Here is a 13,729-nt window from a genome sequence, read left to right as displayed (position 1 = left end):
AGCGTGACCTCAGCGATAAGAGGCGTGATCTTTCAATCATTCTGCAATATTCAGCTGCCTCATGCCAGATATTCTGAGCCATCAGTCAGGTGAACAATAACGCGAACATGTCGAGGCGGAGCAGGCGAGGACGCATCTTGTTATCCTGTTTTCATCCCGTAATTTTTTTTTTTTTTTTTTTACCAGACATTTACTGTTGCATCTCCCAGGGAAACTAAACTGCTCAGTTGATTTATAAATTCCACACAAAGGGCTTTTTTAAAGATGATAGGAGGTGTGGAGGGGGTTGTCTGTCTTCCTTGAGGGCAGTTTGATGGAAGATAATTGCATTCCTCAGCACAAATGTTTCCATACAATCTTAATGCTGGCTATAGATTTTAGAATAGCTGTGTGATTTACCTGCCTCAACTATCTCTCATGCAGAAATAAATGAAAACCAGAGTCACGGCGGTTCGTTACGATCCTGCCCTGGAATGTTTTAGTCATGGGTACAATCGTGGAGCCTATTTAAGGCTGTAATTCTGATGACTCCAAATTCCTCTGCTTTACTACTGTTGGTCTCCAAGGACTATCAAAACCTACCTTTATGAGTTCTGTATGCTGTTATTTCAGTAGATAACACCAGTACATTTTATCCATTATCTGTACTAAAAGCTAAGACTGCAGGTGCTGACAGGGCCTTTGCATTATTGGGGTTTTAAAATCCTCAATAGTTTGGGTAAAAAACAGTAAGTGGACACTTAAGCATCACGCAACTGTTATCTTTTTGGTTTTTTTTGTGTAACCCAGACCCCTTTCCGCTGTTTTTACTATAACTGACACATGACACTGACAAGCTACACCACACACATACATAGTATAACTCTGAGGTGGAAACTCTAAAAGGAGATGGAACCAGGGAGCCAGACACAGGAGCCAGGACTCCTCATGTAGAGCAAACCCACCGTGCTTCCTGCAGACATGCCGAGGTCACAACCTGACATGCACACATGTTGTTAGCAGGGACATCCCAGATAGTACATCAGAGGCTGCCGGGCAAGTTTAGCAGACAAACATTTTACACTGTCAATTCAGACCGGCTGGGTTTGTGCTGAGAAACAATTACTTTTTTATACTTTTGAATGTCATTCAAATACTGACAAGATCATTGAGTTTGTGGTCTCAGTCTTGAGGGAATACTGCCTCCAAAAGTTGTCAATATTAAAATCAAAATCCCATAAATTTGGAATATCACAAATTAAAAAAGGATGACCTTTTAATATCAGAAATGTGATTAGCGTAAATGTAAAATGCAACTTCAGTAATAACTGAACCATGCATAATGTTCTACTTTTGTCAAAACAAGCTAAGAAATCTACCTCTTGTCTTTTATGTGACATGACTGAAATCTTCACACTTAGATGTTAGATGACAGTTAGATGAGCATTTAGTACTATCTACATGCTCTGGTTAGACGGAAGAGGTCGTGTTAATAGGGGTGTAAATGGATGAAACACGGGGTCAGTAGCCTTGACACATTCCTCTTCAGTGGAAAATAACCCTAGAGACACACATAGACACACACACACACACAGGGCATGACCTTCGGCCTTTGCTCTGCAGGGAGTCTTTCATAGTGGAGACACCTCAGAAACAGCTGGTCAGGCTCTCACTCATGGGAAACCAAAAAATTGGGGGACACATACTATGTTTGCAGCGGTGAAGCTGGCTAAGAGTTTTTCCTCCTCTCGTAATCATTGTTTTTAATATAATATGATGACTACATTCGAGTCGCAAGGATAGGTCATTCTTTTTGATTAGAGATTACATTGAAGTAGAACTGAATTCATTAAAGCACAATTCTTAACGACGTCAAGACAAAACGAATAATCCACTGGACTTGACGATTCATCACTACTCAGCCAAGAGGCCTCTTCAGTTCTTCAGTGGGTCATTCAGTTTGTCTTGATTTGTCTGGAGCTACTGTATTTCACACAGCAGCATTTTCATACCTGGTCTCAAAACAGAGGCAGCAACTGCAAATAGAATCTGGTCCCGTCACTCTCATCTGGTATGCTTGTAATTACAAATGCAGCATTCCCAAATATAAAAACAGTAACTACACGGAGGGCACATACTGGTGCAAGGCTGACACTACATACAAAACATTTAAAAATTGTTGGCCATTTCCCTGAAGCTCAAAGACAAGAAAGTTAATATAACAAAACTCTATCACGACAATCTGTCGGTATCTCCTGTATAATTCTACAGTGGCTACAACCATAATTGTCTCAGCTTCATCACATTTAACATAATTTTCTCAATTTCCTTTTAAGAATTTAGAAGAACGTCTACAACGGGCTTTGAAAAGTGACATCCTTGTTAATCTTTGGTAAAATGATTATCCTGACTCGATTAGTAAACTGGCGTCTCTGTCTCAGGAGCAATTTTGGATCAAAAGGCATCTTGCTCACTTCCTGGTTGATTCATCAGCAGACCCATTAGTGTGTTGTGCTGCTGAGACAACTACCATGATCACTGGAGTCATACACTTCTACTTTATGTAGAATTCTGTTTGGCTCATGATACACACACTATCTATATTTGCACTTCTAATGCTACCGTCCTCTCAGTTTAACCCTGTGGGCTCATATTCCTGAGAAGAACAGTCCACCAGATGCTCTCTACTGCATCTTCAGATGTGTGGTAATTTATCTGCAACATGCTACCATAACTCAGCGACTGCTCGTTCATGCTATTGCAAAGAACATGCTAGATTTACAACTGTGTATGTGCGTGTGTGCGTAAGTGTGTGTATGTGTGCGTGCGTGCGCGCCTGCGTCTCAGAATAGGAGGGAGGGGAGGGGCTGTTGTACAACTGGAGTGATCCTAAAAGTCTGTGCAGCTCCACAGAGGCATGCCTGGGATTCCAGAAGTGTCACCAGGGGAGCATCTTTCGTGTGGTCTTATCTTCCCCCGGGAGAAGTGATACAAACACACAGACACACACAAACATCAGTTGGTGCGCTTTAAGAAGTGCTTTTTAGCGGCGGAGGTGCGGCGTGCGGGAAAGCAGTGCTGGAGAAGGCTTGCCATCAACAGCCATAGTTAGGGAGGGCGTGGAGCTGGGATGGGAGATACAGAATTCAGAGACCACCCGCTTCACATTCGGGCTAAAGCAGCCTGGTGTTTTAAGTGTGTTTTTTTATTTATTTATTTATTTTTTTTTATGATTTATCAGACAACGAACATTAAATAGAAGAGGGACAACATTTAAGAAGCTCCTGTTTTTTTCTATTCTAGTTTGTTTGACCTCATTATTCCCTCTCCTCCCTGGGGTATATAACACAATGACACCCTCTGCCCATCTGTGCAGCCCCAGCCAGAGCTGGCGCACAGATAAGCACAAAGATATAATCTTGTCAATGTGATTTCAGTAGATTTAATATTTCATCACTTAACGGTACATTCACCAAATTACTTTCACTGCCATAATGCCACAACATAATCCACACTTGATTAGTGAATACCCTCAGCATGAAAACAATTTGAAAATAGCTGCGATGGAATGGACAACAAACAGGCTGTCAAAAACAGAGTGTAGAACTGTTGTTTCCTACACTGTAATAGTTTCAATGTCGCGCGTGAAACTGGTGCATTTTTGATCCAACTTTTTGACTCTGCATGTTTTGACAGCATTGTCATACAATCACAAGCATAACCTAACTTATCACCATAGTTTCTTTACATCTTGGCCATGTTAAGAGAAACAAATAATAACACCATGCTGGTAAACTAGAGCAACTCATCACTTGTGTCATTTCTCTTTCCTGACTTTCCGATCTTTCTCTGCTGTACAGTATTAAAAGTATAAAAAGACCAGTCACAATCTCTATATCAAAGAATAAAAGAAACAGAACAAGCCTGCCCTAATGTAGAAATATTGTTTGTTTCCATAAGCAGAGGAGCAAGAAAATGACTTTTGTCCTACACATTATGTCCTTACTCATGTGTGATTCATAATCGAAGCACCTACCCAGATCCAGCAGCCAGAACTTGCAGTTGTCAGAGTGTCCTCCCTGTGCTGAATCCATGGAGCAAAACGGGTTAAGAGACACTAAGGACTCGATTCCACGGGCCATGTCAGTAAAATATCATGCCTCTGGAAGTCTGACTTGAAATATCCCCTCACACCATCTCCACAGGTATGGAGACGCTGACTTCAATCTCCTATGCAAAACCTCAAATACTTTTTGAAACGACTTATAGTTAAAAGCAGGAAAAATTCTGCTGTAACTACGCTGCCGAAATTCCTCGGAGAGAAGGTGCGAAGTCCTGGGTGAGGAAAATGAAAAAGTCAAATGCAGCATTAGAGAGTAGGATGTTTTTTTCTCTCTCTCCTCTCTTTGTAGCTCCCTCCCTCCCTCTCTCATGAGTGGGCTGCCGTGAGGATATTGGGCAAGCCTCCACTGTGCCTCTCCTGTTCCAGAGGGACGTCTGGAAACATGCAGCACATCTACCGTACTACCCTTTGTAGAGGCACCCACTCAGTTTGTGTGGGCGGGTGCATATTTAACAGGCATTAGGATGCATACAACTTGGGCAGTATGCTTAGAACAAATATAGACTTGGTTATAAAATCCAACAAAAAGTGAACAGCAAAATGCTCAGTGAAAAAAAAAAAAAAAAAATCTGTGTCATATTCTGCAGAATTTGGAATCTCCAATGGGAGTTTTTTCAGGAGCAAGAGTTTTGTAAGGTAATACAAAACACTTCATCTTACAATGTCCCTCTGCACATGAGGCAGTCCAGAGCAGTTCGATGCACAATGATCTCCCTGTTTAACTGTGAGTGTGTGTTTTTTTGTGTGTGTGTTTGTGTGTGTGTGTGTGTGTGTGAGTCTCCCTGGGCTCTAAAGACACTCTTTCCTGTAAGAACACGCACACACATGCACTTACACTGGCCTGTACTTACTCTCTGCTCTTTACAGATTCCTTTTATCAATACTGTTATTAAGTTGGCACCTTTGTATTTATTTCATTCTCAGAGGCAGCCTGCAAGTTTTAACTGATTTGCTAAAGGGGGGGATTCCAGTAATCAAACTGAAAATGTGAACAGCATGCAGATGAAAGTGACTTAAACCTGATTTAACAGGAGTGTGTAGGTTTGCACAACTTTCTGCAGCTAATTGAAAAACACATGATTTGAGTTAACATGTAGAAAACGCACACACTGAGCATATACTGTACATGTTAACTACTACATCAGATAAACAGAGCAGACATCCAGCTACACACACATGCTAATTTTACTCCATGTGAACCATTCACATTCAATTCTATTTAATTCTGTTAATCCAGACACAGGCATCGGCCCCCAACAGTTAATTATTCCTGGTTGTGAGGCACAGCAGGAGAAGGGGGGATTTCCTGGACAAGACTCTAATCCCCTAGACCGTCACCCTTCACAATTTTGGACAAAGTGGCCTACATGGTTGGTCAGTAAACTCAAAAGGCTAACAAAATAGCAGAGACTTTTTTTGTCATCCTTGTCTTCCTCCTCCTCAGCAACAGCCTTTTTTTTTTTTTGACCACAGCAACCCCTGCTGTGAGAAGCTCCTTTTCATCACTCCCTCTGTCCACACAAACACACACATACAAACAGTGAGGGCTGGTTATGCGAAACCAAGACACCAAGGAAAGACAGATACAAACAAGAGGCTCTGTGAAGCAACAGAGATGAGAAACACTGACGCTGGAGGTAAAGGGAAAAAAAAAAAGTGGATTCTAGCCTTCTTCCTCTACTACTGTAGTAAATCATTCAGCTAATTCCGAAGCTGGGAGTTCCTGCATGTACTGTCCAAGCATCCTATAATTTTAAATACAAATGCAGACCTTTCTCATGCCAATTACAAAGACGCTGCCAGCAAAATATTTGTATGCTATATTACCATAGAAACGAGGCGCTTTCACCCACTCTTTCAGATTAAAGAGGGGAAAGCACAAACAGAAACTTCTGTCAAGACATGATGACAGTTGCTCATAACTCCAACCAGTGAGGATCAGGTCTGTGTACAGAGCTGTTTCCTCTCACTTCTTCAGCTATATTATATATAACAGCTCACAAGAGTGGAACTGGACAGCACCAAGTTCTGACATGATCCACACACCTACTGGATGACCTAGTGGCCACCTATCAGGCATTTGTCAGGAGAATTTGATCCAAATACTGTAATTACTGAACTGTATTGCATTATAAAGAGGCGTGTCTGTTGTTTAGAATACCCTCATTGATTTGAATGGGGTGGACAAAATGACAGGAACGCCTATCAACATAATGCAGGGCAGTTCAGCAGCACCACAGACTATATTCTCCAAAATTATTGCACAGTTCAATCAACACCTGTTTAACACAGTTTCAACAAAAAACAAACATTGTAGGATTTATTGCAGGACTGTAGCACTGGACTGCATTAGTTCTAGTTAGGTGTTCCTAATAAACTGTTAACTGAGTGTGTACAGACTAGTGAATGTACAATGTACAATGTGCGTGCGTGCGTGCGTGTGTGTGTGTGTGTAGAAAAATTCCCACATTTCTAACAATAATGTATTGTGTTTATAATTGTGATGCAGTCAATTTTCTGGCAGGACATGATTCAGCAATATTTCTGTTACTGTAACCAGAGCTGGCGTGATGTTAACTCACAAACACTGTGTGGAAAAAACCTTGGGAACCACGTCACTGACTGCTCTAAATAAGGACCTTTGGGTACGAAACAGATGCAGGTTGTGACATCATATCCTCCAGGGTTGCACCCTAACAAAGCAGGTTTTCATGTTTTTAACAATGCAGGGACATGTGGCTGCATGTCTAAGACAAAATAAGGGTTTTTGAAAATAATGAGATCTGTGGATGTCAACAGTGCTGGGAATTCAAAGGTTGAAATTATTTTAAGATAATTAAAAGAGAGCTGTGCCTCAAGCGGGCTTTCCACAGTTGCATAGCAACATCTAGAAATACATGTACATGCATCCCCAAGCAGCCGTCTAATGAGAAGAGAAGGTTCTACAGGTCACCAATGGTATGTTTGCAAACAAGAAATACATCCTATTAGCTTTACCTTATCTACTAAGTGTCTATATGTGGATGGATGTGGCAAGCAGCTGTTTGTGTGAGATAAGATGATTCTGCAGGCCCCCTCTGCTGTTTCCAAACATGATATTCCAATTAGCTTTTCTTAATGTTCTGAAATGTCCAGATGTGCCTCAGAATGGGAAAATAACCAATCCACCTGTCGATCTGGGTATAAAAATCTGAGGAAACATTCTACTCCTACCTTTGTGGTTGAAGAGCCCCTCCATCTCCATGGAGGACCTGGAGTGAGCAATACAGAGCATGGAGCAGGGTACGATGCCCTCCTGGGCTGGGGAGCGGTCTGTTGTCCGCACCAAGCACCAGTCCGGCTTGTCGTGGAGTCGCTCCAGAACCTCCACAGTCTGGCCTCTGCGCACTGTCAGCTCCCCACTGCTGCTGCCATTACTGGCCACAAAGTCATGGATCACCACTGTCAACTCACAGCCTCCGGACAGCTGAAACAGAAGGAGGGAAGAACAGAAATGTGTAAAAGCATGTTGATGTTGATCAGTAAATAAATGATGTTTTTTCATTTTATTTGTACTGTTCACATGTTTGCATAAAGCATGGATTCAGTCTCGACACATCACGCAGTGAGGATAAATTATAATCAACAGGTCATAAATAAACAATGTGAAACTAAGTAAGTTTGTGTGTAGTGATGAACTGTGATTTCATTTGTTGATAAAGAGCTAAACTGACTGAGGAGGAATGAGAATCCTGTTGGAAAACTGATTTTCTAAGCACATAGCCTCCAGCCATTGAAATATGTGCAGCCAGTGTGCAGTCATAATTAGGACTGAAACACTACATAAAAGAGTGACTTATAATAGCTACTGCTCATATGTATCTCATCCAGCCAGTAAATGATCATCAGCTCACAGGATAAGTCAGTGTTGTATCCTGCACTATTTCCTCTTATTTCTCCTGCATTTAGTCTTAACACAAATACTACAGGTTACAGCACTATAAGTACATGGTCATTCAGTGAAATTAATTCTGACATTATTAAACTGAATTAATGGGCTCTTAGAACAAAAAGCAAATATTCCCACACAGCATTCTATTGCTAACATCACAGGCACTCAAGCAGTACTGATAAGTCAGAGTGTACAGGCACTGATGACTGGTGACTCATTCGAGCACAGCTGAACAGAACGTCACTCTGACGTTCTGACTCTAATTAATGTCTATGGAAAGAAAAGCAATATGAGATAGAGGTGGAACAAGGTGGAATTAGTCATTCTGCTCACGGGTTTCTCTCAAAGGCATTTCCATTCATCATGTGACTGAGAACGCAGCTGCTTGTTGCTATTAATGCCTCAGTGTCTTAGAGAAGTGTGGTGCGCTCTGAGTACCAGAACACCAGAGGGTGCATACATTCTGTTACTGTACAGACATCAAATACAAAAGCATGTATAGTTTGTGCAAACTGCAAATGTAAACAATAAACGTCCGATAATGTGTAGCTTCTCTCTGTTGTACATCTGTCATACGTAAGCAACAGACCTTTTTCAATTTCATGTGTTTCAAGTCCCTAATTCTTCCATAATCACCAGCAAGTTTGCAACTTGTAAGCTTATATTTTTACTATAAGAAAGCATTTTCAGTTCAGGTACACCAAGGTAAATTCGCAAAGAAAAACTAACAAGAATTTTGTGCGAGGAAACCTTGATGATTTCAATCATCTCTTGAGCATCTATGTTGAACATGATTTTAGCGGCAGATGAACAAAGTCTTATCCATAACAAAACAAGTTATACCATTAGACATACAGGTAATAATATCCATTGACCCATTAGCCCAAACACATTCACACATTTCATGCCTTCAAAGGTTTACTACTGCTTCAAATGTATTCTTTATTTATAGTGTTGACACTTCTACGGTGTTACATGTTCATAACTGAAACAGATTGCATGAATAATTTCAAAGATGTTCTCTGTGTAAATGTCACAATGGTGTTTTTTTTTTTTTTTTGTTTGCTTTCAAATATCACCAAGCACATTATTTGCAACATACCCTTTGGTAGTGTGGTAAAGCCAGAGAGCTGAGGAGCTGAGAAACGGGATGTGAGCTCCTGTTCTCCAGCCTGTGCATTGTTTTCCACTCCCTCATTGTGAGAGAAGTCCCAGAGTTAGAAAACTCTACAGAGCAGTCTGATTCCTACAGCAATCCACTAAGATTGTTCTCAATCTCTATGACAAGATGCTCTCTAGATAAAGATAAGTAAAATTGTAAATCTATGTATTTTTCAATGGAGTATCACCACTGGGAAAACAGTGCCAGGTTATTAAAATTCTGATCCGTTCGGATAACCCAAGGCTCGTAGAAAAATCGCTGACATCCACTGAAACAGTCAACAGCACTCTTCTGTGGGTGCTTACAATCAGACTACTGAAGCTCAAATGATTCCCTATTGGCTGTCTCTTCCCCGGAGCGGTGCAGTTAATCCATCCTTGTCTTTAAACAGCTGTCTCCACAATTTAGCTCACTATTGTCCATTTATCAAGAAAAAATACACCCGAAAATTAGAGGAAAAAAAAAACCACTGTGATTTGCCCGATTCCTTCAACAGCTTGAAGCAAAGTGTGAGATCGATGACTGCGAGGACTTAAAACTGTGCTCTCCTGTCTGGCATACAGACGAGCATCCTCTGTGAAGAGAGTGTGGGAGGCTGAAGCTGCTGACACACAAGTCAGTCACTAAAGCACACACACACACACAGACACACACCAACACAAACACACCACTGTCACTGCCTCTTGAATGAGAGGTCTAACAGAGAGTCCTCACAGAGAGAGAGACAGAGAGAGGCATTCAGAAGGTGAGGATGAGACCAGAGAAAATTTGTATTTGCATGCGTGTGTGTGTTACTGTGTGTTTTGATGTTTGATGCATGTGTGTGTGTCCTAAACGGAGGGAACAACTAGTAATTAATGAGTGTATGTGATCGTTTTGACACAAGTGCATATTCACATGCACACACAGGTTTTTATGATACTGAGCTGAGCTTTGCACTAACAGCAAATACGCTAAGCTAATTTTCGTATTTTCCTAATTACAGCAGTAGTGTGTGAAAATAATTGACCTCATTTACAAATCCAATGCTGCTGTTTATAATTAGTACGACATAAAAGTATAGAATTCTTTTTTTTATATCTGTGTGTGCTGGTGTGTGTGTGTGTGTGTGCACGTTAGCTTTACAGTTGCTCATACTGAGCGTAGGAGGACAGGCCTTCTGTGGTGCTATTTACCAGATATAACCATGGCCGACTGTCCCTGTTCCCAGTGAGATAAGGTTGCCTTTCTCTCACACGCACACACACGCACACACACACGTGCACATAAACAAACACACACACGGTTGCACTCGCACAGAAACATACACACACACACACACACGCACACACATGCAGCTTTAAAGCTCTGTCAGATGGACTGTCTTCATCCTAACACCAATAAACAATTTCACAGGAAACAACTTACAGAGAGTTGCTCGCATCTACCCAGACTGCAGCTTCTGACGGTCATGTCATTGTGTGACGGTGTGATATGGATGTACTGACTGAATGAACTGACCAGTGTCACATGAAAAACTGAAACAACACTGCAAAAGTTGCCCTTTTTACATCACTATGATTGGAGATTGTTTTTTGTGTGTATGTGTGTGTGTGTTTGTGTGCACAATCCTACCTTGTCACTGTCCAGTGTGTTCTGGGATGTACGTGAGGCAATGGAGATGGTGTCCGGTTGGCTGCTGGCGTCTCCTTGGCTGTCTAGTTCCTCCCCGTCCCTGCAGGCAAACAATATCATTACGGTCATTTAATCACTGTTATTAGTAATCATAACGTTTTAAATATTTTACATATATTACTGGAAATACTGATTATTGAGTTGATGTACTGTAACAGCCTGGAGATGTTTTGCTCTGTAGTGTCACTTTTTTTTTTTGCATTCCAGCTCATTCAAGCTGCAGTGTTTAATATTCATTATTGGAAAACTGATTGGAACTGTTTTTAATTTTATTACCGAATTTATTTTCAAATATTTGTTGCATATACAAGCTAAAATAACTAACATTTAATCTCATTAGCAACATTAACAAAGTTCAGAGTAATACACTGTTAACTTACCGTCTGCCTTTATGTTTAGCTGTGGTGGCTTTAGGGATGTGGATGGGCTCCTTCAGAGCTCCACGCAGGTGCACAGTTCGCTCCTGGATGACCTCCCGAATATGTTTGATCCAGTCCTGCTTGTTCTCAATACTTGAAGCCTTGGATACAACACATGACTTGGTCAGATAAATGTTACATTTAAAAATTCTGCCGCAGCATGTGCAGCTGTTAAGTCAGCAGCATAGTCTGGTCTTTTTTCATATAAAGACCAAGACAGAACATTAAATCACCAACAAGGCACAGCAAAGAAAAATAAAAGGCAGCTGACCAGTTCACTTGGCTTGAATGAATGAATTGTGGACCAATAACACAGTATCAAGTCTCATTGGGCAATTATAGTTCTGTCAGATCCCACACAAGTGCTTTGATCCCTGCAATCTTGTACTTGAGTCACATGTCCATATGCAGAAACAATGTGAAATGACGACACTGCCTCCACTTAGAGTGTCACAGAGACACTATAGACAGCCTTGTGTCAGCCTTGTGTTTATTTACGTCACTCAGTCATTGTGTAGACACTGTATTTAGCATATGACTACCCTTGTCTGTGTCCCCTCTTCCTTCTTCACCTAGCAACCAGCAGCACCAAGGCTGCTGTGGCACCATGTTACATAAGGCACAGATTAAGACAGTCATCAACAGTTATGTAATAAGCCAGGCAGCTGCACAGCAAACATTCACACATCGTAACACGTACACCTGGAGACAAATGTTTCTGTCCTTCTCTCTATCATTCTCAAATCAAACATATAAACTGTATCCATACACACACCCTGAATAAAACATTGCTTCTGACTCACTGCGAGAGAGCGACCAAGTTGCTTGTGAGGTTGGATTATGACCCATCAACTGCTAAGCTAATATGTCCGTGTGATGATGAGTGAATAAGTACCAGAAAGTAACACTCCACCCCCAACAGGGAGTGAACTTTCTTGGCTGAACAGAGGGAACTCTGGAGGATTTAATGTGGGTGGACTACAGACACGGAGTGACTCTTCCTCTTTATGTGTGAACAACTTGACCGCTCCTGCGGAAGAGGAATCATGTGGGCTCTTTTTTACATTTAGTACAGTACCAGAAGTGGAACTCAAGCTCCTGATGAAGCAAATATGTTTTGGTTCTTCATTCTTACTTGATCATTTATATTAGATTAGATACTGTTATAAAATATTCAAATTTCTTAATTCAAAATATGAACGCAGGGACAAAAAGTTAGCCTTTTATCTGCAGAAATAAAATGAGCATCTTGATACCTTGAGGACGATCTTGTTGTCTGAGGTCGGGGTCCTGCCCACCCACAGGGCAAACTTACAAGGATCTCCCTCCACATGTTCTGTCACTCCAAGCTCTGATGTCTGAGGAGGTGAAAAACATGACAGTAATTTTAGATGATACATAAACAAAAAAATGAAATGATGAGTGACAGCTTGTAATCCAAACTAGAATTAACGCCTCGCGGCTGTATGTCTCCACCAATCCGCCCATTTGCAGGAAATATGGTCACAATCTCTCCTTCCTGAGTCACAGCATTGAATAGTGGCCAGAATTGTTTTTGCTAAAGGTTATGATGTGACAGTAAAATTCAGCTCTCACCATTTGGATATAAAATGTCATCACTTATATCCTTTTAGACATTTGTATAAAATTGTGTCATAATTAGCATGTGAGTTATAGTGAGTGTTTTGTGAGGTCACGTTGATCTTGACCTTTGACCTGTGCCCACCAAAATCAAATAATTTCATCTCTGAGTCCAAGTGGACAGAGGGACCGGGGTACAACACGAAAACATAATGCCGGACCCGGCTGTTGTCAGCGTTGAGGCATAATAAAAATAATGTGCGCCATAGAGGCAGTGTACTCAACTCCTCCAAAAACCTGAGATGACTCAAGAAATAGACAAATTGTGAAACATGTGCTACAACTATAGGCCATCAGCATACAGAAATGTTCAGCTATAATCCAATGTCATCATGTTATGATTGTGATTGTAATCTCATAACATTGTATCCTGGAGTTGGCCAGCCCCAGTAACTTTCACTGTCCATCTAATTTTCTTCTCAGCTGTCTTAACCAGTACAAAAACTACTTACACTCTATTAAAGAAACAACCGAGTCTGAGTACATAAAACAGCACATTACTTACAAACAGCTTGCTCTTGTAGAGGTATTTGCTGCGCCCGTTGGAGTCTTTGACTTCTTTGCTGAAGACGAGGGACATTTCGAAGAGGAAGAGGTGTCGGTCACGACCCTTACGAATAAGAGTCTTGGGATCCCAGACCTGGAAGGACTCCTGGAGTATCAACTCTCCCTGGGAGTCAATGTTCCCATCAAAACCTGAAAAAGTGAAGTGAGAGGATGGAGAGAGATTCAGGGGTCTTTGTATGTGCGTACTCGATGTACAGACATGATTGTGGGCGGCAAATGGAGTGAAGCTGAGT

The 13,729-nt window shown here is 41.2% G+C and overlaps 1 protein-coding gene across 5 annotated transcripts in view; it reads right to left on the bottom strand.

Annotated features, from left to right (window-relative positions):
• The window catches only part of triob (trio Rho guanine nucleotide exchange factor b), a 112,539-nt gene that overhangs the window by 16,273 nt on the left and 82,537 nt on the right, over positions 1 to 13,729 (bottom strand). For all 5 annotated transcript variants that reach the window (XM_056379847.1, XM_056379842.1, XM_056379845.1 and 2 more), the window contains 5 exons: positions 13,435 to 13,625; positions 12,545 to 12,646; positions 11,250 to 11,389; positions 10,810 to 10,909; positions 7,316 to 7,568 (listed from right to left, as the gene is read on the bottom strand). In XM_056379847.1, coding sequence (XP_056235822.1) covers positions 7,316 to 7,568; positions 10,810 to 10,909; positions 11,250 to 11,389; positions 12,545 to 12,646; positions 13,435 to 13,625 — 786 coding nt within the window. The remainder of the gene's footprint in view (positions 1 to 7,315; positions 7,569 to 10,809; positions 10,910 to 11,249; positions 11,390 to 12,544; positions 12,647 to 13,434; positions 13,626 to 13,729) is intronic.

This window comes from Seriola aureovittata, chromosome 7, assembly GCF_021018895.1.
Source record: "Seriola aureovittata isolate HTS-2021-v1 ecotype China chromosome 7, ASM2101889v1, whole genome shotgun sequence".
NCBI lineage: Eukaryota > Metazoa > Chordata > Actinopteri > Carangiformes > Carangidae > Seriola > Seriola aureovittata.
Note: the sequence above shows the minus strand (reverse complement) of the source record. Positions and strands in the feature narration are given on the sequence as shown.